Source organism: Taudactylus pleione, unplaced genomic scaffold (genome assembly GCF_031769625.1).
Source record: "Taudactylus pleione unplaced genomic scaffold, aTauple2 ptg001684l, whole genome shotgun sequence".
Lineage (NCBI taxonomy): Eukaryota > Metazoa > Chordata > Amphibia > Anura > Myobatrachidae > Taudactylus > Taudactylus pleione.
In genome coordinates, this window is record NW_028286081.1 from 93,468 (window position 1) to 116,576 (window position 23,109).

Sequence of the window (23,109 nt, forward strand, 5' to 3'; positions counted from 1 at the left end):
TATCCGTGAGAAGGCAGCCTATCAAATCATCTGGAAGGGAGGACTTTACATAAAGTGTTTTCTGCAGAATTGAAAAGCAGCCTCCTCATGAACATTGGTTCAGCAAACAAAATGGCTGGTTCCATTGTCTGCATGTAACATTTTTAAAGCAAAGCAATAATCAAAAAAATTATTGTGATAGGAGCACTAGAGAAGTTAGGGATGGCAAGTATATGTGTCCCAGATTCCTGTAATATGTATTTTAACCCCCAGGAAAAGTCTGTTTTACAAACAGATCTGAGGGTCGGCTTTTGGTAAAAGCCGGAGAATGGGTCCTGGGGGTGTGGATGTGAGAGAGAAGGGAGGGCTCCATCCACAGGGCCGTTTCAGGTGTTAGGCCTTTCAGCCTGAGAGCAGGCTAATTAGGGTTTACACCTGGAAGTGGCTCAATATAGCTGTGTAAGAGTTTTGATGCAGTGTCTCACACACCCTGTGGAGAACAGACACTGAGGTTTTGTTCTGAGACACTGTGACATTGGTATGTACTATGTTTGTGGTAAGGCAGTAGGCCCTGCCACATGTAGAGAGGGAGTTACCTGTCTAGTTAGTGCCCAGACGGGTTAGGGTTTATTTTTATGTTTTGTTTGTTTGATTATTGGTCTCACACAATAAAAACTGGTGCCGACCAGCTTGCACGAAAACCTTCGACTAGTGCTGTTTCCTGGCTGCTGTGTGTAAGGAGGTGCCCATCTACCCCAGGAGAGGGACCCCTACCCTGATCATATCACATTATATTATGTTTAAAATAATGTATGATGGGGTAAAAAATTTATATTCCTGTAGGGGCTGATTCACACACACACGTGTCTGCTCAGAAAATGGATAAAAACACATAAACACTAACACGTCCTTTAGACAGGTTTTAGTGATGCATTTTAAAGGCTTATTTATTTAATTGTGTTGGTAAAATCATAATACATCAAAAAAATCTATTGTACTGGCAGCCAGTGACGTGCGGTGAGGTCAATTTCTGGGGAGACACACATGTATAAACACAGTCTTTATATCAAAACTCTGGAGCATAACAGGGAGTAAACGGTTTGTGCTATGTACTAAAATTTTCAATGCAGCATTAAAATATTAGAATGCAGTGACAGGAATGAGCCCTTAATTTATGTGTCATATTTTGTAGTTTCAGGAATTAACACAACAATGACCGAGCCCTAAACATGTATTTTTTTGATTGTCGTGCTTTATTATAATTAGCATATAAATATATATTGGCATATATTAGCATGTGTAAGAAATATATAAACCTTTTCATTATAGGTTGAATTAACAGGACACAGCATCTTTGACTTCACCCACCCATGTGATCACGATGAAATCAGAGAGAATCTAAGTTTGAAAACCAGTAAGAAATAAATATATTTCTTTTGTTGTTTTATTTAGCAGGCTTTCCAAGCCAAAGTGTAACCATTTCACAACAATATGAATGGAATTCCAATATAGGCTGCTTGTACTGATCCGAATGATAGTCCATAGTCTATTTTCAACCTAATTCTGGGCCTGAATCAGCAAGGATCGCAATTGCAAAGCTGCACAAAGGCTATAGATACAGCATATGATATATGCACAAAGGCAGCTTTGCAATTACGATCCTTGCAATAATGCAAATGCAGCAGGAGGTGTATGACACCCCCTGCTGAATTTGCGATCCCAGCACAAGCTGGGTTCACCATCGTGACCATTTCGACAATCAGTGGTCGATGGTTATGATGGTGGATGGTGCCGGGCCTACGGACAGCTGAGTAAGCCTCAGGCTGGCCGGCTTGCGAGCCCAGGACACTGCAGTGATCAACACTGATCCTGGGCTAGCCACTCCCAGAAAACGGGGCGTACATGCCCCCGTTTCTGGGAACGGCTGGCCATCCCAGCCTTCCCGCACCGCCCCTTAAATGCCTATGCCTGTCAGTCAGGCAGAGGCATTCAAGGGTTCACTGCTGAATCAAGTCCTCTATTTTATTTTCTTTAAATGTTACCAGTTTTTCACAAATTGTTGGTGTGAAAGACTGCCATGTGTGTAAAGAAAATGCAGGTTTATCAGTAGAATTTTATATTTAGTGCTTAGTGGTAATAACATTACAAGCATAGTACAAATAATTTATTGGGGTGCTTTTGTCTTATTTATAGTACACAGTGGGCCTGATTCAAATAGTACTTAAACTCGATGGTTTCCGTACTAATCTGATTGTTTGGGGCCTGCTCAGAACAGGTCCTGCAATCTCGGTCGCAGATCCCCCAAGCCGCAGCATGACCTGATAATTAGGAAGTGGAGCGGGGGCGTGCCTGGTCTGCGTTCCCGGTTGTGCAGAGGCCAGCGTTTGCATTGTTGGACGCAGATTTCCTGTCCTCGAAAGCTGCCAGTCTCAGTAAGCTGAAGCTTACTCAGTCTCGTCGGTGCTGCCGCCGGTCGCCATGGTGATCCGATGCAGCATCTACAGATGCTCCACTCGGATTGCAATTGCTGTCAGGAGGCGTCTGCTTCTCATAGACGCCTCCTGCAGCATTTAGATATATTTGCTGGACAGTATTGTATAGCCGCTTCCTTGCGGCTTTGCAGTACTGTCCACATCTGAATCATGCCCAGTGTCTGTTGTCAGTTACATGTGCTCCCAGTGTCTGTTGTCAGTTACATGTGCTCCCAGTGTCTGTTGTCAGTTACATGTGCTCCCAGTGTCTGTTGTCAGTTACATGTACTCATAAGTATTTGATTTTTGCTGTACTTATAAAATTTGCAGAAGTGATTGATGACTTATGGCCATCGTTCAGTCTTCACATACCATGAAAATCTTGAATGACGTTAGTTTATTTAAGTTGTTTAGAGTTTGTGTGGACAATTTGTGACATTGCTCTCCAGCCAATATCCTTCTGCTGTATCAAGTCATTGTCTCATCACTTTGTACAAAGGGCATTCCTTGTGAAAGTAACCCATCTCTCCCCTTACATATCTTAGTGTTAGTCACTGCTAAGTTTTACTGCACTTTCGCCAATGTCTAATTACTGCATTCAAGGTATGCTCATGAAATCAGCAGTCTTTGATAAGCTGAGAGTATTGTGTCTAATTATTTTAGTAGGTGCATATTCAAAGAAAGCTCTATACTGTAATGTATGTATAATGAGCATAAAATATTATACTGGTAAGAATTAGGAGGGACTTTGAACATGATTGCTTCTGCCTTTGTCTTGGTTTTTAGTACTTTGTTTGTTTGTTCATTGTATTTAACCACTTTAGTGGCTCAATGTGACTGGCCCAACAATGTTGCATGTGTAGTTTTCCTGGGAAGATCAAATGAGTTTTGAGAATACTGATCTGATAATCCAGTCATCTTGCACCTGGGGTTATTTATTGGTCCACCATTATAAATAGCATCATTGCATTCTCACTAAGGGGCCTATGTACTAAGCCTTGGAGAGAGAGAAAGTGGACTGAGATGAAGTACCAACCAATCAGCTCCTAACTGTCACTTTACAGGCTGTATTTGGAAAATGACAGTTAGGAGCTGATTGGTTGGTACCTTATCTCCGTCCACTTTATCTCTCTACATGCTTAGTACAGAGACCCCAAAACCACGACATAATCATCACACATTATATCGCTGTAAATATTTGCATGGTACCTACTATTTGGGCTGGTTTTAAGCTTGTTACTGTTGCACCAGCATGATGTAAGCTGTAGGTTAAGAGTCTTGTAACCAACAGCAATTAGCCTTATAATTTCTCAAACTCATATTATTTTGTTTTTTGTGTCAGTGATGATTATAGCAATATGTGATGTGTTGTTATGGGTTAAATGGTGAAATGTTATTACTTTGTTTGTTCCATGGCAGTAAAGCCATATACTCATTTCTTCTGAACCCAACATAGATTATTTTTGTTTTACTTTAAAAGTATGGGGACAATCTATTAAGCCTCCTATAGAGTGGCAACCAATCGGCTTCTAGCTAGCATTTATCAAGTATATTCTATAAAATATGTAGAAGCTGATTGGTTGCTATGGGGAACTTATACACTGTTTAAGAGGCTTGATACATCTCCTCTCCTCCATGTCCTGTAATCATTTTACCAGTATGTGTCTTTTTACCTAAAGGTGCAGGTAACGGAAAGAAAAACAAAGATGCAAATACTGAGCGGGATTTCTTTATGAGGATGAAGTGTACGGTCACCAACAGGGGCAGAACCGTAAATCTCAAATCTGCAACGTGGAAGGTAAAATCAAAGTCTGTGCGATTGATTGGTAACACTTAGCCAGTCGTCTTGTTAATGCTGATTATTGTGCTCCATTCCGACTAGGTGCTTCACTGTACTGGTCACGTCAAAGTGTACAACTCCTACAACCCACACATGCTTTGTGGCTACAAGGATCCTTTACTCAATTGCTTGGTGATGACATGTCAGCCCATCCAACACCCCTCCAACATTGACATCCCGCTGGACAGGAAAACGTTCCTGAGCCGTCACAGCATGGACATGAAATTCACATATTGTGATGACAGGTGAGACCTTGGCTGAGAAATCACACAGATGCTCCATATTATTTATAAGGCCTGATGCCCTTACGTTTACAGCTACTACATGCTTTTGACAATCAGGCTTCAGGGGAGTAGGCGGGTGTCTGAGAAGACCGTATATGATGGTTTGCTGTTCTGATTGGTGACACAGCCAATCACAAACTACCGGCCCAGATTGCCCCTGGACAATCTCCGTGCCTTTCAAACTTCTCTTAGGCCTGTACCACACCTTTAATTCAGCTGGTTACATACCTCTGCAAGGGGGGAGATGTACTAAGCTCTGGAAAGCTTAGTACATATGCCTCATCTTTTGATGTTACTAAATAGCTTCTCATACCAATAATAGTACTTTTTATCCTCTATAGCAGGATCCTGCCACTTACAGATAGCCTGGACAAAATGCTGATAATAGCACTTTGCTGGGGGTCCCTATGGGCATAGCCCAAGAAAAGTATTATTATTGATAAGAGAAGTTATTTATTAAAATTAACTTAATCTAGCTGCTAATTGTGTTACCTTGATGACCTTGAAATGGTTATAAATACTCAATAAAAGGAAGGAGTGTTCGTTGGACTTGGTGTTATTCTTTTACCAATGTAAGAAATGATAAAAAGAGAAAGCTCTAGCATACAGTGGTCAAGTAATGCTTTATGGGGCTTCCACAATAAAACCACAGTATACTGTAATAAAGGAAGTTAAACAATACTTTTCTGATTTTTTTTTTTGTTTTATTACGCTAATCCTATTTATCCCGTAAAAGATATAAATAGAGACAAATAAAATGGTTAGGTGCCAGCTCTAAACATAAGAATATAGCAGGCAATAAAGAAGCACATCCATCTCTGGTTTACAATGTGCACCAGAGGTTTAAATTTTATTGGGTCATATGATTGCATTTGACACACTGACTTCTAGCTCACGTCTGCAGTGACAAGCGGTTGAGACCTATGAACCGAATGTGTTGAGCATTTGGCACAGACACGAGTGCACAATATCCCTTACAATTTGCTTTCGTTTTACGTTTCTAGTAATGTCCTTGTGGGCATAGTTACATGGGGCTGTAACTGACCACCTGAGCATTTGTAGGGATGGAGATATTATTCCGGTCAATCAAGGAACTATAATATTACCTTCCCATCACCATAGGCGTGCGAAGAAGCTGGCACTTCCTCTCCGACCAGGTCATGGACTATCCCATACCTCTGGGACATGCACTACTCACCTGGCCCCCGAGGTGAGAAGTCTTATGTCCAGATGGGGTGGACGATAAGTGGGGTAGTCCATGACCCAGCGGAGGGGAAAGTGCGGAAGCAGCACCCACTGTGGCGGCTTTTGCGCACGCCAATGCCCATCTCTCTCCTCCAAGCTCCACAGGCGGATAGTCTAAACTGCCTTACCACTTTTCTTTCCTACCACTCCCTGCTGGGCTTGTCCTCTCCACTCTTCAGAAACTGCCCTTATTAAAGACCATAATGACTTTCTTGCTGCCAAATTCAAGGGCCATTTCTTTCTGCTCATTCTCCTTGACCTAAATGCCACTGTGGACCATCCTCTCTTCCTGCTGGCGGAGAGTGGTTTATTTGCTGAGCGCCAGATGCAGCAGCGATCACTTATGGCACAATTGTAGTTTGCGGCCAATTGACTCTCCAGCATCAGTATAAACAAAAAGCAATCTTATGTATATAAAGACTAATAACATTATTAATAATAATAATAATAAATAATAATAATATGTTCATTTCTTGTATCCATTACACTATGAGAATACAAAATGCTGAGGGTTCCACTGGAATGTTTTCTATATACTGAAGTCTTTTGTCTGATTTATGTTCGGCTAACGAGGTTACTTCTCAAGACCAAGGAATAAAAACTGTTTATACTTCAAATATCTCCAGAATCATACTATCCATTTAATATAGGCTTTAGTGCCTGTGGAATAAAATTAATATTGGGTACAATACAGAAACCTCCGGGATATACTCAATGTTATTATCTTCATTATGTTTTTATTTCACATTGTACTAGATAGATGGAAAATATAATGCTTATCCAGATATGATTAGGTTACTTATTGCATAGACATCAACAGGCACGTTGCACAGAGACCTATTGGCAAGCTAATTGTACAGCATCCCATTTGACAGACTTGCTACTTCCTAACTGCACAAATTCCCTCTGCACCCTTTTCCAGGCATGCACAAATGTGGCTGCTTGGTACATCACAAAAGAATTTTAGCTTTGAATGTAGATCGAGTCCAAAAGTCTGGCTGCCCCTGTGGTAGAAGATAACACACACAGAGGTGTATAGTGGTCAACTACAGTTATCTTCCAACCTTATTACTGACATGCCTAATAATGTTCTCTATATATCTATCAGATTATTTTTGAGTATCGATATTGTATTCGGACCACATTCATATGATTTGGGTCTATATCATTTGTGATATTGCAGTGTTTACAGCAACATTAGGCTATAGATAACACTACGGGTTAATTAGTAATAATTCTAAGTACCTAATTTTTGCAGTACAGGTATTGGGAAATGTCGTGTTTGTTCATTTTGTCCTGGATGTAGAGTTCATATTACCGCAGGGCCACATCATGCAGAAAAAATATTTTAATGAGTTTTATAAATGACATGGTTACTAGGCTCGTATGAGCCTGAGCAAATCTGGTGGCTTGGCACCTTGCAAGCAGTCTGTTTCCCCTGACCTCCAAACATAGTATGTTTATTATTGTAGCAGATTATAAAGCTCTCTTCTAGGTGTATAGCAGGGAACAAGGCCAGTAGTTTCCTCTAATGATGGCTTCCTTAAAAAGTGTATGAATAAACCTGAAGGTACTCGAAAGTTTTAAATGTATCCATATTTATGTTTTGATTATCGTAAGCTGGTTATGTCATTCATGTAACCTGCTTCAAGCAATGGTTAATAATATTAATATTCCTTCCGTTTGGTAGCTGTACAGATCCCTTTTTTCTGCATTTAGCAAAAATACATCTTTTTATTTACATTTATTAACTAAAGACAGAAAAAATACAAGGTAATCCGTATGTATGAATGAGAAATAAATCTGTTCTATTCTGTCTTTGTAGCTTAATGCAGGCCATTGCTTCAGTTATTAACTGTTTTATGGTCTGATACAGATGTGTCCTCATACCGCTAGCCTCAATATGCCATGCGGCGTGAGATGTGCCAAGCGTTGGAGTGTAGCAATCTTTTCTTGAAATTTGTGCCTTGTTGCTATAGACGCAGCAAAACACCACTCGATCTGTACCAGAGATGCCAGGCTGCGACTTTAACTACACAGGACTTAGTTTTAAGTATGCACAAAGTTGAGTGAAACAAAGTTAATAAAGTGGAGATATATCAAATGGCTATAAGTGGAGAAGTGGTCCATAGTAACCAATCAGATTGTAGCTACCATGTAATAGATTGTACTTGAAAAATGATAGCCATAATCTGGGAAGCAATCGGGAAGCCGACTGCCTAAATACCGGCAGCCGGCTTCCGACCGTTTTATCCCGGCATGGGTGAAATCCCGGGCGTCTAGATGTAGACGCCCGCATTTCCCTGACGCCGGGAGACCGACGCCGGGCGCCGCGAGCGGACAGCCGCGGGGGGGGGGGGGGAGGGTTAGGTTTAGGGCTCCCGGGGGGACTTAGTGTTAGGCACTAAGTCCCGGGGGACTTAGGTTTAGGCAGCGGGGAAGGGGGTGGTTAGGGTTAGGCACTTAGAGGGGGGATTAGGGTTAGGCACTTGGGGGGGAAGTTAGGGTTAGGCACCCCTAAGGAGGGTTAGGGTTAGGGGGGTTAGGTTAGGTTAGCAGATACTTACCTAGCCACGATCAGGATTTCCAGCGCTGTCGGGCATCCGCTGCTTCGCACTCTGCTCCTGTCGGGCTGCCGCTGACGGGAATCGAACCGCCGGCCATGCGGCCGGCGGTATATCATACCCATTCCCATAATCTGATTGTTTGCTGATGGAAACATCTCCACTTGTCCTCTTTACAAGGTTTGATAAATTTCCCCCTAAGACAGAATTGACTTCTATGTTTGGCAGCGGTTGGGGTGGCAGTTGGTCTGGTTCCCCTATTTGAATTTTGGACTGTGCTGCAGCCCCACCCCTGGAGCCGCCACTGGTCGCAACTCTTTCTACACACCCGTGGGATGCTTTTCTTACATGCTAACACCCCATTGCCACCCAGTAGCTTCCGCTCAGGCTTCTGTGAGAAGTGAACATAAAATGGAAGCTGCTCAAATCAGTTTGGCAATACTCTTTAGGTGCATGAAAAGGAGGGGTCATTCTAAACAGAAAAACAGAAAGGGGAGTATCCCCTAAATATCCTCCAGCACACTAAATTGTACCTGCAACAATACATGAAAACTATATGGTAATAGATATTCAGAGATATTTGTTGCATGCAACATCTCAAAACTGGCTGTAGGTGATTTGCTGCATATGTAGATGGCGCAACATGTGCGGTTTGCTTAAAAAATATTTGTAAGATACGGGTGTACCTGAGAATCAGGCCCACAGTTGGCATAGAGAGCGCATATGTTTGTTACACTCTCCTGCCAACACAGTCTATAATTTTACCTATGTATAATATGCAATACTACAGCTATGTACGATATGCGATACTACAGCTATGTACGATATGCGATACTACAGCTATGTACGATATGCGATACTACAGCTATGTACGATATGCAATACTACAGCTATGTACGATATGCAATACTACAGCTATGTACGATATGCAATACTACAGCTATGTACGATATGCGATACTACAGCTATGTACGATATGCGATACTACAGCTATGTACGATATGCGATACTACAGCTATGTACGATATGCGATACTACAGCTATGTACGATATGCGATACTACAGCTATGTACGATATGCAATACTACAGCTATGTACGATATGCAATACTACAGCTATGTACGATATGCAATACTACAGCTATGTACGATATGCGATACTACAGCTATGTACGATATGCGATACTACAGCTATGTACGATATGCGATACTACAGCTATGTACGATATGCGATACTACAGCTATGTACGATATGCGATACTACAGCTATGTACGATATGCGATACTACAGCTATGTACGATATGCGATACTACAGCTATGTACGATATGCGATACTACAGCTATGTACAACAGAGCCGTAACTAGACTTTTTGGTGCCCTGTGCCACAAAGAGCATTGGCGCCCCCCTCATGTTTCAAAGAGACATAATGCACCCAAGAAAGGGCCATGGCTTCATGGGGAAGGGCCAGGGAACAGACAGGAGAGGCCAGGAGATGCTGGGGATGAAATAAGAGGAAGCTACAAACAAGAATGATAATAAACAGAAATTTGACAGGCCCAAACAGCGCCCCTTGACCTGTGGTGTCCTGTCCGATGGCACCAGCCGCACTACCCTAGCTACGGCCTTGATGTACAATATGCAATACTACAGCTATCTACAATATGCAATACTACAGCTATCTACAATATGCAATACTACATCTATGTACAATATGCAATACTACATCTATGTACAATATGCAATACTACAGCTATCTACAACATGCAGTACTACAGCTATGTACAATATGCCATGCTTGCCGACATTTAGCTCCCTCCTTCCGGGAGGGAGCTGTCGGGCTTACAGGGCTGGGAGCGTGACGCGGTCAAAGGGGGCGGGGCCTGGCAGATGACGCGGACACATCGCCGGGGCCGGGAGGATTGCCTGCCTTCCCGGGAGGTCGAGAGCGGCACCCGATTTTCGGGAGGCTCCCGACCAAATCGGGAGGGTAGGCAAGTATGCAATATGCAATACTACAGCTATCTACAATATGCAGTACTACAGCTAGCTACAATATGCAATACTACAGCTATGTACAATATGCAATACTACAGCTATGTACAATATGCAATACTACAGCTATGTACAATATTCAATACTACAGCTATGTACAATATTCAGTACTACAGCTATGTACAATATGCAATACTACAGCTAGCTACAATATGCAATACTACAGCTATGTACAATATTCAATACTACAGCTATGTACAATATTCAATACTACAGCTATGTACAATATTCAGTACTACAGCTATGTACAATATGCAATACTACAGCTAGCTACAATATGCAATACTACAGCTATCCACAATATGCAATACTACAGCTATCTACAATATGCAGTACTACGCTATCTACAATATGCAATACTACAGCTATGTACAATATGCAATACTACAGCTATGTGCAATATGCAATACTACAGCTATGTACAATATGCAATACTACAGCTATGTACACTATGCAATACTACAGAACTATTTTAGTTCCATAGACTTAAGAAAAGGTAAATCTTAGTTGTTATGTTACAATTTCCCTTTTAAATGACTGAATTCTCGTAGTCTGTGCTTTTAGGAGATTATCATCTGTATCACTGCAATGTTTCCAGAGGTTCTCTGTGCAATAATCATTAATGATGTCCCAATAATGACAGGCATACTGTTGTCAGTGCGTTTGTGTATTCATTTGTAACACAATTTATTCAGTCACAACTATTTGACAAAGATCAAAGCCTTTTGTGGAGCACATAAATGATCTCAAACTAAACATGACTTTTTTATATTTGTAGAATTGCTGAATTGATTGGATACCATCCAGAGGAGCTGCTTGGACGCTCTGCGTATGACTTTTATCATGCTTTGGATTCAGAAAGTATGACGAAAAGCCACCAGAACTGTAAGTATTAAGCTTTCCCTATATGCAAACTGTGAAGTACATCCCAATAGGACTGTACAGTAGTAAGATCCAATGAATAAGCATCCATTTGGTTTATTAAAAGGACAAAGGGGGAAGTCAAAAAGATTTTGATGTATGACATTTTTTTAAAGGTTCCTTGTATACGTCCCTACCATTAAGAACTTGCGGTGGTAGCCATTTTGGGTGCTAGGCCATTAATTATGGAAAATCACTATGAACTAATGACATAACTGCCTACTCTCCTTACCTCTCTGCCCCCCCCCCCTTGGTAGCTGTCCGCAGCTGTCCACTTGAGGGTGGTCCAAGGTGGCATATGAATCGCTTAATTCGGCCCCGCCCCCTGGTTCACAATGGCGGCATTGCGAAGCTTGGGGCGGGGCCATGAGGATGCGATTACACAGTCATGTCTCCACTCAGCCCCAATGCAGCTTCACATCCCAACCACGCCCCCTCCTATGCCCCCCCCCCTGCTATTTTGCTATGCCAACCAGGCTGGGGCAAGAATGTCGGTAACTATGCATAACTGATGTGTGAGGAACAAAATTGCCAAATATATAGTGACTATAGGTGAAGCCGCAATGGGGCTATGGCTACTATAATATCCCTTTAACCACTTAACAGGCTAATATTTTTTTCAAAAATTTTGCCAAAATTGACGATTTTTTTTATGATCAAATTATATAAATATTAGTTATTTAAACCTGTTTCAGTATATGATTTGTTACTAAAATTATAATGATTAACGTTTATTTATGTCATTTGATCATTAAAAAAAAAAAAAAATCTAAACTGTATAAAACTACTTCTTGCTAACAATTCACTGCAAAATATACTAATTATTTTAATGTAACAAGTTAGCACCTGTATTAATGTGATCTAAAATGTAGCAATGCACCTAAAAACAAAACTACAATACTCCATTACTAACTGATAATGTTCTCCATATTCCAAACTCCCAATGTACGGCGCATTCAGGGAGTGGCCTGGCAAACACTGTGTATAAATAAGATGAGTATTATTATAAGCCGGCAACAGTCATTAGGCAAAGGAGACTGAAGTCATCACACTTCATTTCATTCGCACAATGTTGTAATGTTTCACATTGAGGTGAGGTTATTGTTCTGAAGAGTCCCAGCTATGTGTTATTAAAGGGTAGGTTTCTAGTGTCTAATTACTTAATTTGACTGAGATCATTTGGAAGTTAAGTACTTAATTTGGCAAAGCATGTAGTACATAGTGTTTCTCGTGTGCATTAGACAGTGGTTAATGTATTACTTATTATTTGTACAGTATTCGCAATGCTAAACATTGACTGTGTTCAATGACTGGGAATTAAAGGGCTAATTTGGGCTTTTTTACACATAATGCCTTGTATTGTTTTTAGAATGTGCTCAAGTGCAGCCGTACACAAAGGAGTTGCTCAAACAGGCCTGGTGTGATAGGAGTGTGTCAGAGTCTAAAGTAATGTTGTTTAATGGATGAATCAAGTTCCCCAGCACTGCAGATGCTCTGGGACTGATACTCAACTGGACATAAAGTCGCTGTAGTTGATGTGAGCTGCGGAATCCAGAGTTATTACCTTATGCACATACAAGATTCCGTTAGGCTAATGAGAGGATTCGTACATCTGCAAGCAGAAAGCCGTGCCACCCATTGATTTTGCACCAACCGGCCGCAACCGTCATTATGAGTATCGGCACTTGCACTAGGTCCAAGAGATCCGTCAGAAACAGGCTTCCCTTCCTTGTACACACGACTCAGACCCACACGGAGCTTTAGATACACATCCAAGACCGTTCCGTGCACTTCATTGGCGCTGTCCAAGTTCCCGCCCCCAAAACTCCCAATTTCTCGAAAAGACAGATCCAGCCAAGGTCCATCCAGAATAGGACAGAGATGCGCAGACATTAGTAAATTTGCGTTTGTGCATGCACTGTATGCAAAAACCTCACCATTTGCGTCCATGGTCAGAGGGGGTCATTCAAACCCGCTCGCGAGCAAAGGACGCTGGCAAGCGGGTCGATGTTGTGCGAATGCGCATGCGCACGACGGAGGGAGCTCCGTCGTGCGCATGCGCGAGACCCGGCGAGCGACGAGGAATACGTCGCTCGGGGTCTCGCACCAAAGGGGGCGTGCTGTCGATGGTGACAGCACGCCCCCTTTGGTGGGCGTGCCGGGGGCGTGGCTGCCAGACGGAGGCGTTCCCATGGGAACGCCTCCCGTCTGAAGCCGGCCCCACTGACATCAGTAATGATGTCAGTGGGAGTGATTTTGGCTCTGATAGAGCCAAAACAACTCCTGGGCTTGCGGCAGCGAGACCCTACCGCAGGGTCTCGTCGCAAGCCCGATGGTCGCGATGGTCTTGACCATCGCGACCATCTTTTTGGCCGCTTGCATATGCTGTGGGTGGCCACCCACAGCTATGCGAGCGGCCAGGAGGCCGCTACATTTTCAGGTAGGAGGGCACTGATTCAGAGCGAGCACTCTGGTCAGAGCGTTCGGCTCTGAATCAGGTCCAGAGATCCGTCTAAATCCGAATCGGCCCCTTTATATGACCTGGTTTCTTCAGCAAGTCACCCGTGACTGTGGATATGTGGAGGCCAATAGTGACCCTCATATTGACATTGACTACGTCTACACCTAATACTGCCAGTCTTGTCATTGTACCTGGTATAAGCACTTGACCTTTTTTATCAGGACCCTGTCACCCATGGTGCAGGGTGTGATCATGTTCCAGTTTTTAATTTTAAGTGGCATGAGCAAGAGAAATATTTTTTTTTTATAGCAACAACAGGTCCCTTAAGCAGTAGAACTTAGTGGTATCATGTTTGGTTTGGAAGATACAGACTACCCCGCGGGGGGGTCATGATCTTCAGGCTCATACACTTCAGCAGTCTCCCTGGTAGACTGTAAGCTGGAGAAGTCAATTTCCAACCAAAAGTCTACTTAGGGCAGTTTGGATTTTAACTCATGAGAGGTGAGGCATTACCGGGGATGGGGGGGATTTAAGTCTGTGCCGAGGACAAAGTGTGCACTAGTTTTATGTGTCCCTGCATTTATGCAGGGGCGTATCTACCAAAGGGGGGGCGCCATCCGGCAGTGCCACCAGCAGCCAAGGGGTGGACTACCCCCGCTAGTCCCCCAGCCACACAAGTGTATGGCAGACTGCAGTGAGAATGGTCTGCACTACACAGTTTACAAACACAGAGCCGCGTTTGTTATAGCAGCCACCCAGTGAGAGTCAGACAGACTCTCATTGGCTGCTGCGTCGTCCACGGAGGGAGCCGGCTGGAGCTCACTCATGAGCTCCGTCTTCCAGCTCCCCCGGCAGCGGATGATGGGAGAGGCGTCATGACGTCTCTCCCATAGTGCAAGATGAGTCAGGATTCGGAGCGGACAGCGGCGGTCGCGTCAGGAGCGGGAATCAGGTAAGTTGTATTTTTTTTCTTCTGTGTGTGTGTAATCCTGGCACAGCACTGTATAGGGGGTGGCTGCTACTGGGGGCACTTTATGGGGGTTGCCGCTACTGGGGGCTCTGTATAGCGGGGACTACTACTGGGGGCACTGTATAGGGGGACTACTACTGGGGGCAATGTATAGGAGGACTACTACTGGGGGCTATGCAGCATGGGGGGACTACTACTGGGGGCACTGTATAGGAGGGACTACTACTGGGGAAAATGCAGAATAGGGGGGACTACTACTGGGGGCACTGTATATGAGGGACTACTACTGGGGGCACTGTATAGGGAGGCTGCTACTGGGGGCACTGTATAGGGAGGTTGCTACTGGGGGCAATGCAGCATAGGGGGGACTACTACTGAGGGCTCTGTATAGGGGGGACTACTACTAGGGGCAATGCAGCATAGGGGGGACTACTATTGGGAGCAATGTATAGGGGGGCGTACTACTGGGGGAAATGCAGCATAGGGGGGATTACTACTGGGGGCACTGTATGGGGGGGGCGCCAGTCCATTACATTGCAGTTGGATCCCTAGATACACCCCTGCATTTTTGTAATGTTATGACTGTCCAGATAACAGTTGGCAATTGTAGTGGTCTTAGACCCGTATTCAGTTAGACGGGAAAAGTTGAAATCCGCGGAAAGTATCGCAGTTGACGTCATGTTGCCAGGCGGAAACTTTTCACTGTATTCAATTGCAAAGACTTTTTTCGCGTTTGTGGAAAGTCAATGTAATGTAATAGGCGGAAAAGATTCGCCTTTGAAAGTAGGCGGAAAAAAAGTGCAGAATTGCGGATTTGGGGAGCAAAGGTGGGGAAACCACTCAGCACCCTTGGGACAGCACCCAAAGGATAACTGCGTCAAAAAATCCCTAAAAAAAAGGAACACCCTAAAAAATTACTTTGAAAACGGGGGCAAAAAAGTACAAAGTTGGGGTACAAATATAAAAGTAGCGAAATAGACTATTGGGGGGTCTGCAAGTAGGGGTGATGTGTTTTTTTGATTGCAGGTGCTTGCAATAGGTGGGTTTTTCAAAATATTTTAAACTTCACTTTAGAGACTTTAAAATATGCTAGCACCTATTTTTAAGTTCCCCAAATTTGACAGGAATACTTATTTTCATCAAAAATACTATTTTATGCCATTCTTCACCACTTGTGCAAAGACGCTAATTGGAAGCTATTGAAACAACTTAAGTACCCCAAACAGCTTTATTAGGCCTAATCGGGGACATCTACATTGAATCCCAATGTTAGTGCACCTTTTGTGGGGGTTCAGGCTGATTTCCCTATTTCTGACAGCACTTTCTGCCTGTTCCGACATCGCGGCTTGCCGTTTTCGCCGTCCTTTGGAATCGAATAGGGCGAATAGCAGGGGCGTGCCCGATAAGTTTCCGCCTCCAAAACACGTGATGACGGCGGAAACAAGATTCCGCTGCCGGCGGCGGAATTATAGCAGCTAATTGAATACGGTCCTTAGTGGGAAAGTTCATCCCTATTTGTTATGTGGGTTGAGTGTAACTACAAAAGGGACTAGTATACAATAGTAATTCATTTATTAGTTGGTAGTACACAATACATATCAAAGACAGAATCATTGAGATCCATGTTATCAGTTAGGCCTTATGTTGACAGCAGATCAGACCACAATGTGAAGCTGTATAGTAACAGACAACACAAGGTGTAAAGAAAGTGTAGTGTTGTTTTTTAGTAGATGATCACAAGACTTGTCTTTACAATGCACCCACTGTTTGTGTATGATATGTTTTACTGTATATTGGAAACTGTGTATCATTCATCAATAAACCTTAGTAACGCAGCCGCAGGTAATACATTATGGTTTATTCCACAAACATGTTATTTATCATTATGGTAAATAAAATAAACCCATTTAGCATTCTACATCTAATAAAGTGCCCATATTGTGTTTCTGTGAGCATTCACATGCTGAAGACTGAAGGCCCCTGACATCGTGGTATATTTTTATTGGCTTATATTGGCCTGCTGTGTTTACACTGGTGCTCCTTTTGTTCAATGTATAAAACATGTTTGTATAGAAAGTTATTTATGTTACGCTGGCTTACCATGCTTTTCATGTGATTTACTAGTGTGCACAAAAGGTCAAGTGGTCAGTGGTCAATATCGAATGCTTGCAAAGCGCGGTGGGTACGTCTGGGTGGAAAGTGAAGGCACAGTCATATACAACACACGCAACTCTCAGCCACAATGTATCGTCTGTGTGAACTACGTGCTGAGGTGAGGAAACTAAACTCTCGTTAACTCCTCTGCTATCAGTATGGTATTATCTTGTTACAGTGCTGTTGTATTCATGGTGGACAGCTTTTGCCGACACAAACACCACTAATCTGTAAACCAAATGATGTTCTTACATTTGTACATGTAATAAGGAAAGTCACATTCTTCATAAACATAATCTAAAAAGAGTGTAAAATAGTATTCACGATAATGTCAGTTAGAGACATGGAGGCTGAAGCAGAGTTAAAGGTACACTGTTGGCCGAGTGTAGCTTGCGTGTTTTTACACTGCGTATGCTCCGGAATTTTACGGTCTCATCTACATTTAGAGCTGAAGAGGTGTAACTGGGGGCGACGGGGACGTGATATTTGTCCAAAATGGATAGTAAAGGGTATATTTACTAAAGTGCGGGTTTTTAGAAGTGGAGATGTTGCCCATAGCAACCAATCAGATTCTAGCTATTATCTTCTAGAGGGTACTAGATAAATGTTAGGCAGAATCTGATTGGTTGCTATAGGCAACATCTCTACGTCTAAAAACCTGCACTTTAGTAAATATACCCCTAAAAATCCTGCACAGAATAATGTGTAGAAGAGGGTTGATGTAACTGAACCAGAGTAACAGGGTTAGATGGTTACCATATGGTATCAGTATAGAATATTGGTTTCTGGTGGGAAACACAAGAAGAGACAGTGATGCTATGCACTGGGATGAGGGCACTCTTTATAAGGTAGTATAGAAAATATTAAAATGTAACTTTTATTGGATGTCTTAAAATGTATGGCTGTTTGAATATCAAATGACAAAAACACATAAGGGGAAATGTATCAAACCATGGAGAGAGATAAAGTGGAGAACCAAAGCAACCAGTCAGCTTCTACCTATCATTTGTCTAGCACAGTCAGTGAAAATGACAGTTTGGAGTTGATTGGTTGCTATGGGCAACTTCTCCACTTTATCTCTCTTGAAGGTTTGATGCAACTCCCCCATGGGTGTGAAAAAAAAGTGAATAGATTGTAATTTGGTGGATGGCAGAGAAGTGGATGTCCACAATTTGAACCTTCACAAAATTTCACAAACACTTAAAAGACAACTGACAGAGATTCTTTAATAAAAAAAAAAGTTTGGTAGCATATTGGTATGCGAATAGAATGTAGTCACTTCTAAAGGTTTGGGTAAGACAAGGTGGGTAGAATGGCCTTGGGAGGGTATAGCAGAATAAGGAGGAATGTGAATTGAATGCTACAACTTCTGCTTTCCCTGTGTCTCCAGGACAGTGAATGCAGCATGGATGGGGAACCTCAGGCCCTGGGGCCATATAAGGCCCCCGGAATCATTTGGTCTGGCCCTCTGAGTTTTTTTCTGCTAGCCTCATCTGGCTAGCAGGTTGCCTAGAATGGCACCCTGCAGCCAGAATATATGCAGCAGTGCCGCCTGGAGCATCCTGAGGACGCTTCAGATGGTCACACCGCTGCTCTCAAAGCTCCACGATACATCCTCAGTATGCTTCGGGCATTGCTGACCCCGCCCCGTGTGACATCACACAGAGGGGGCGTGGCCTACACCGGGCCTGCGAATATTGTTATATATATCAAAATGGCCCTCGGCAGTAAAAAGGTTCCCCACCCCAGGCATAAAGGATTAGAGAGTCATGTACATAAGGTATAGTAAGAGGGTTGTAAAGTGTGTAGTATGTCTTCTGCTGTCCACCACATGTTTATGATAACAGTGGACAGGGGGGTCGAGAAGAAATCCTTTAGCCCGACCAAACATCACGTTGAATTGAATAGCTTCAGGAGCTCCCTCCGGGGCTATTCAACATCGCATTGAATTGAATCGCCCTCTTTGTTTGCTACATGCAAGAGCAGTATTTTCTCTGCATACAAAACAAGTAAATGTATTTGCACCCCTGGCATTGCAACATGGTTTTTTCATGGTGCAGATTATTCCTTCTTTGCTTTTTTTTTATTATGTGCTCCTAACGCTGAATCAGGCCCATACTGCACGGTTATTAATGACCCAGTTACTGCTAATAATTATGACTTTCATTGAGCAGGCTTTTTTTTATGAGTTTTGATCTTTCTTTTCAGTGAAATTGAGATGGTCGATGTTGTATTTTCCATGGACCAAACAGAGACTCTGTTCAAACCACAGCAGATGACCATGAGCTCCATCTTTAGCAATACCGTCCCTGAAAAGACGAGTGATATCTTGTTCGCCAAGCTAAAGGAAGAGCCGGAGGAGCTGGCACAACTTGCTCCCACCCCAGGAGATGAAATTATCTCTTTGGACTTTGGTTAGTAGATTTAGTCCAATCTTCTGGTTGTAAACTAGCACCTAGTTGTATTATTTTTATTATTGTTGCAAAAAAACCTAGCATTTGCATCCCTTGCAGTGCAACATGATTTATTCCGTTGCAAATAATTTGCATATGTCATTGTGTAAACAATATTTCATATTCCTGCAGGTGCTCAGACTTATGAGGAACCATCAACTTATAACAGTGGTGCCAAGACGAGCCTAAGCACGTGGCCATTGGAAGTCCAGAACCGCAAGGCTGATATTAACCCTCCGTCCTTCAAAGCGCCGCAGGTGGCTCCTGGAAATGCTACACCCAGTGCAAGCACTAACAGCAGTTGTTCTTCGGTAGGAAATTACTGAAACGAAGCATCCAGTAGTCTAGTCTTCCAGATGTAGTTACAATAATAATTGTACAAAAATATATACATAAAGTTTTGGTGAAAAACAAAATATAGATATTTCAAACAATATTAAATAAAAGGGGGAGATGTACTAAGCTCTGGAAAGTGATAAACTGGAGAGTGATAAACTACCAGTCACTCAGCTCCTGTCATGTTACAGGCTGTTTTTGAAAAATGACAGTTAGGGGCTGATTGGTTGGTACTTTATCTCTCTCCAAGGCTTAGTGCATCTCCTGTATGAGGAGTGTTCATTAAATCTACTGATGACACATACTGGGAAGCCTGCCTAAACCACACACCTGATTCCAAAGGTTCTCTCCATAGTCTTTAGGTATTTCACTTGTAGCTAAATGGATCAAGGTTAACAGGTTAAAATCACATTTGGCAGCGGAATTGTCCTTGTGAATGTACCTGTGACTAAGTACTCAGTGTTCTGTACAGACCACACTCCTCAGGACTGAGCTACAGGGATAGTTCTCTGCTGTTATGTTGTTGTTGTTATTATTATAATGTTAGAACTGGCCCTAACGATTTGTAAGGACTTTTAGCTATTAATGTTACTCATGCCAGATGATTCATCAGCAGTTTCTCAGTGTACTACATACATGTATTCCTGGTGTTATCAACCAGCAGCCGGACGTAACATTTTATATTAGGTTAGTGGCTATTCTCCAGTAAGGCAGGTGACCGATGCTAGCCATTGGCCATCCAAATTTGTCGAGAACCGTCAAATTGTCTAACCATATCTGCCCATTTGTGGGCAACTTCAGTCTTCATCGACAGAGAATGAGGATGAGTTGGGTGTGATTGTGCCCCAACTTCTAGACACAGTTTGTGGTCATCAAAAAAGCCGCAATTACAGCCATATGCAAACAGCAACTACAGATGTGTCCTTGCTCATCTATCCTCATCTATCAGAAATACGCCATGCTGCGTGATATGCCTGGTGTGATGAGCCGTGAGGTCCAGTGCAACTCTGCTAGCCTTGGGCGTCTTTTTTTACCGGAAATGCAATGCCATGCAACTAGGGCGCACCAGGAGACTGCACTGATTCATTTTATATGTGACACTTTATATCCGTGTGCTACGGAGACTGTAAACGGAACTTGGCGTGGAAAAAAGCTGCGGCCGCTGCATCGTAGCCCTTCGCATGCTGATTGAGAGAATCAGTCGCACACAGATATACAAGTGTCACATATCAAAGTATTCAGCACAGTCTCCTGGTGTGTCCTAGTCACCTCGCATTGTGACTTAGGTGCAATTTCGCCAAAAAAAGAAGCAAAAAATACAACGGGCACTAGCAGAGGCCATGCACGCCGAGAGGGGCTGTTTGGTGCGACTTCAGCAAAGACAAGTGAGGACACATCTGTATCTTAAGGTGCATGCTTGTCACTAACTGTAGCGTTTACATCTGATTTATGCCAGGCATATGCACATACACTTGTGTCCCACTTGTACTGTACCCATAATTTTAACCATTCATTTATTTGCCACAAATGCATTGGAACTTGGGCATCAGTAAAACTGCTAAAACCTCTAACACAGCAGAAATAATCCATCATCTACTGTACAAATAAAGAACTATTTTGCTTGAGGACAGCATAATATCTGCCCAAGCGATTAAGAAGTCACCAATCGCTGCCAGCAGAGTTTTTTTAAACAGCCAATCACAAATGGTTCTATAGCTGTGGATTGTCATCATCATCCACTATTTGGCCCTTACATTCGCACATAATATGACTTTCTCAGATGCATATGCGCCTTTGTTGTCTTGGTCTGCAATCCAATTGTGCCAACATGTCCTTACTGCATCCGGCCTATATTACAGGAGCCCTGTATAGGTTTTGCTACTTTGATTTTAACATTATATTGCAAGATTCTAAAGTTTCAAACAAATCTAGACACATTCTGTACAGGTTGAGTCTCCCATATCCAAAATGCTTGGGACCAGGGATATTTTGGATATGGGAATATCCCCTATTTTGGAATAATTGCATACCATAATTAAATGTCTTAGGAATAGGGCTAAACACAGGATGCATTTATGTGTTATATACACTTTATACACACAGCCTGAAGGTAATTTTATACAATATTTTCAATAATTTTGTGGCTTAAACAAAGTTTGTATACATACATGAAATTCATTTGTTTCATATACACCTTATAAAACACAGCCTATAGGTCATTTTATACTTTATTTTTAATAATTTTGTGCCTTAAAAAAAGTTTGTGTACATTGAACCATCAAAAATCAAAGATTTCACTATCTCAGTCATGCTAAAAATATTCCGTATTTTGGAATATTCCGTATTTCGGAATATTTGGATATGGGAGACTCAACCTGTATATATATTTTTTTTCGTTTCTGACTTATTTTTTTTTATAGATAAGACTGAGAGTGTTTTATGTTTTTTATGACCTTGTTATAGTTAGGGGAACAATGACTTCAGCTTCAATTCATTGATCTTACTGCCAATTTGACTCACAATTTATTATTAATATTTGTATTATATTATTATTTTTATTTGTTTCTCTGCCATTTAATTTCCATCTCTCTCCTTTTGTATACCAGCCAACAAGCCCGGCAGAATATTACACTACTTTGGATGAAGACCTCAAGATTGAGCTGATTGAAAAGCTCTTTGCTATGGACACAGAGGCAAAGAATGCATGTACTACTACACAGGTATGTTGATTATGACAAAAAAGAAGTTTTCTGTTAGTAATTGTGCATCCACCATGTGACAGACACTACTTAGGAAAGAGGTACAACAGGCCCATGAACAGAGATTGTGCTGCGCACACAGATCAGTCATATAGGGATTATTATTAACAGTTGTTTATATTCCGCCAGCGTATTCTGTTGAGCTTTGCACTTGGGAACAGCAAACATGATTGGGAAATAACAGACAGACAGAGAGGTAGTAGGGCCCTGCTCACAGGCTTACTGGTATAAATGTACACACTTTAATGTACATTTATAACACTTAGGGGCAGGGCCGGACTGGGACTAAAAATAGGCCCTGGCATTTAAAGCACACACAGGCCCACACTGGCGTCAGCATCTGCTCCTGGCACAGACTCCTCCCCTTACTATTCCTGACTCCTCCCACTAAGCTTATGCCATTACAAATATAATTAATATTAGAACATGCAAGTGTACATCAATCTCTGTATTAATATACACATACAGAGCTGAGAGCTCACCCTACAGGGGATTCAAACATGTTCCATAGTCATACATTTGGGGCAGCATGTAATAGAGAGAGAGTTTGCCAGAGGTGCGGGATGCCGGGTGATCTCAATCGTTTTTTTAAAGTTGCAATCATTTACAAGGCAAAACC

At 42.4% G+C, this 23,109-nt stretch overlaps 1 protein-coding gene across 1 annotated transcript in view; it reads left to right on the forward strand.

The window, feature by feature from the left end:
• The window catches only part of LOC148439583 (endothelial PAS domain-containing protein 1-like), a gene marked incomplete at its 5' end in the record, with an annotated part of 61,590 nt that overhangs the window by 25,162 nt on the left and 13,319 nt on the right, over positions 1–23,109 (forward strand). The window contains 8 exons of the mRNA XM_088464551.1: positions 1,309–1,393; positions 4,130–4,248; positions 4,333–4,535; positions 11,215–11,321; positions 16,913–17,060; positions 19,151–19,356; positions 19,528–19,706; positions 22,338–22,451. Coding sequence (XP_088320677.1) covers positions 1,309–1,393; positions 4,130–4,248; positions 4,333–4,535; positions 11,215–11,321; positions 16,913–17,060; positions 19,151–19,356; positions 19,528–19,706; positions 22,338–22,451 — 1,161 coding nt within the window. The remainder of the gene's footprint in view (positions 1–1,308; positions 1,394–4,129; positions 4,249–4,332; positions 4,536–11,214; positions 11,322–16,912; positions 17,061–19,150; positions 19,357–19,527; positions 19,707–22,337; positions 22,452–23,109) is intronic.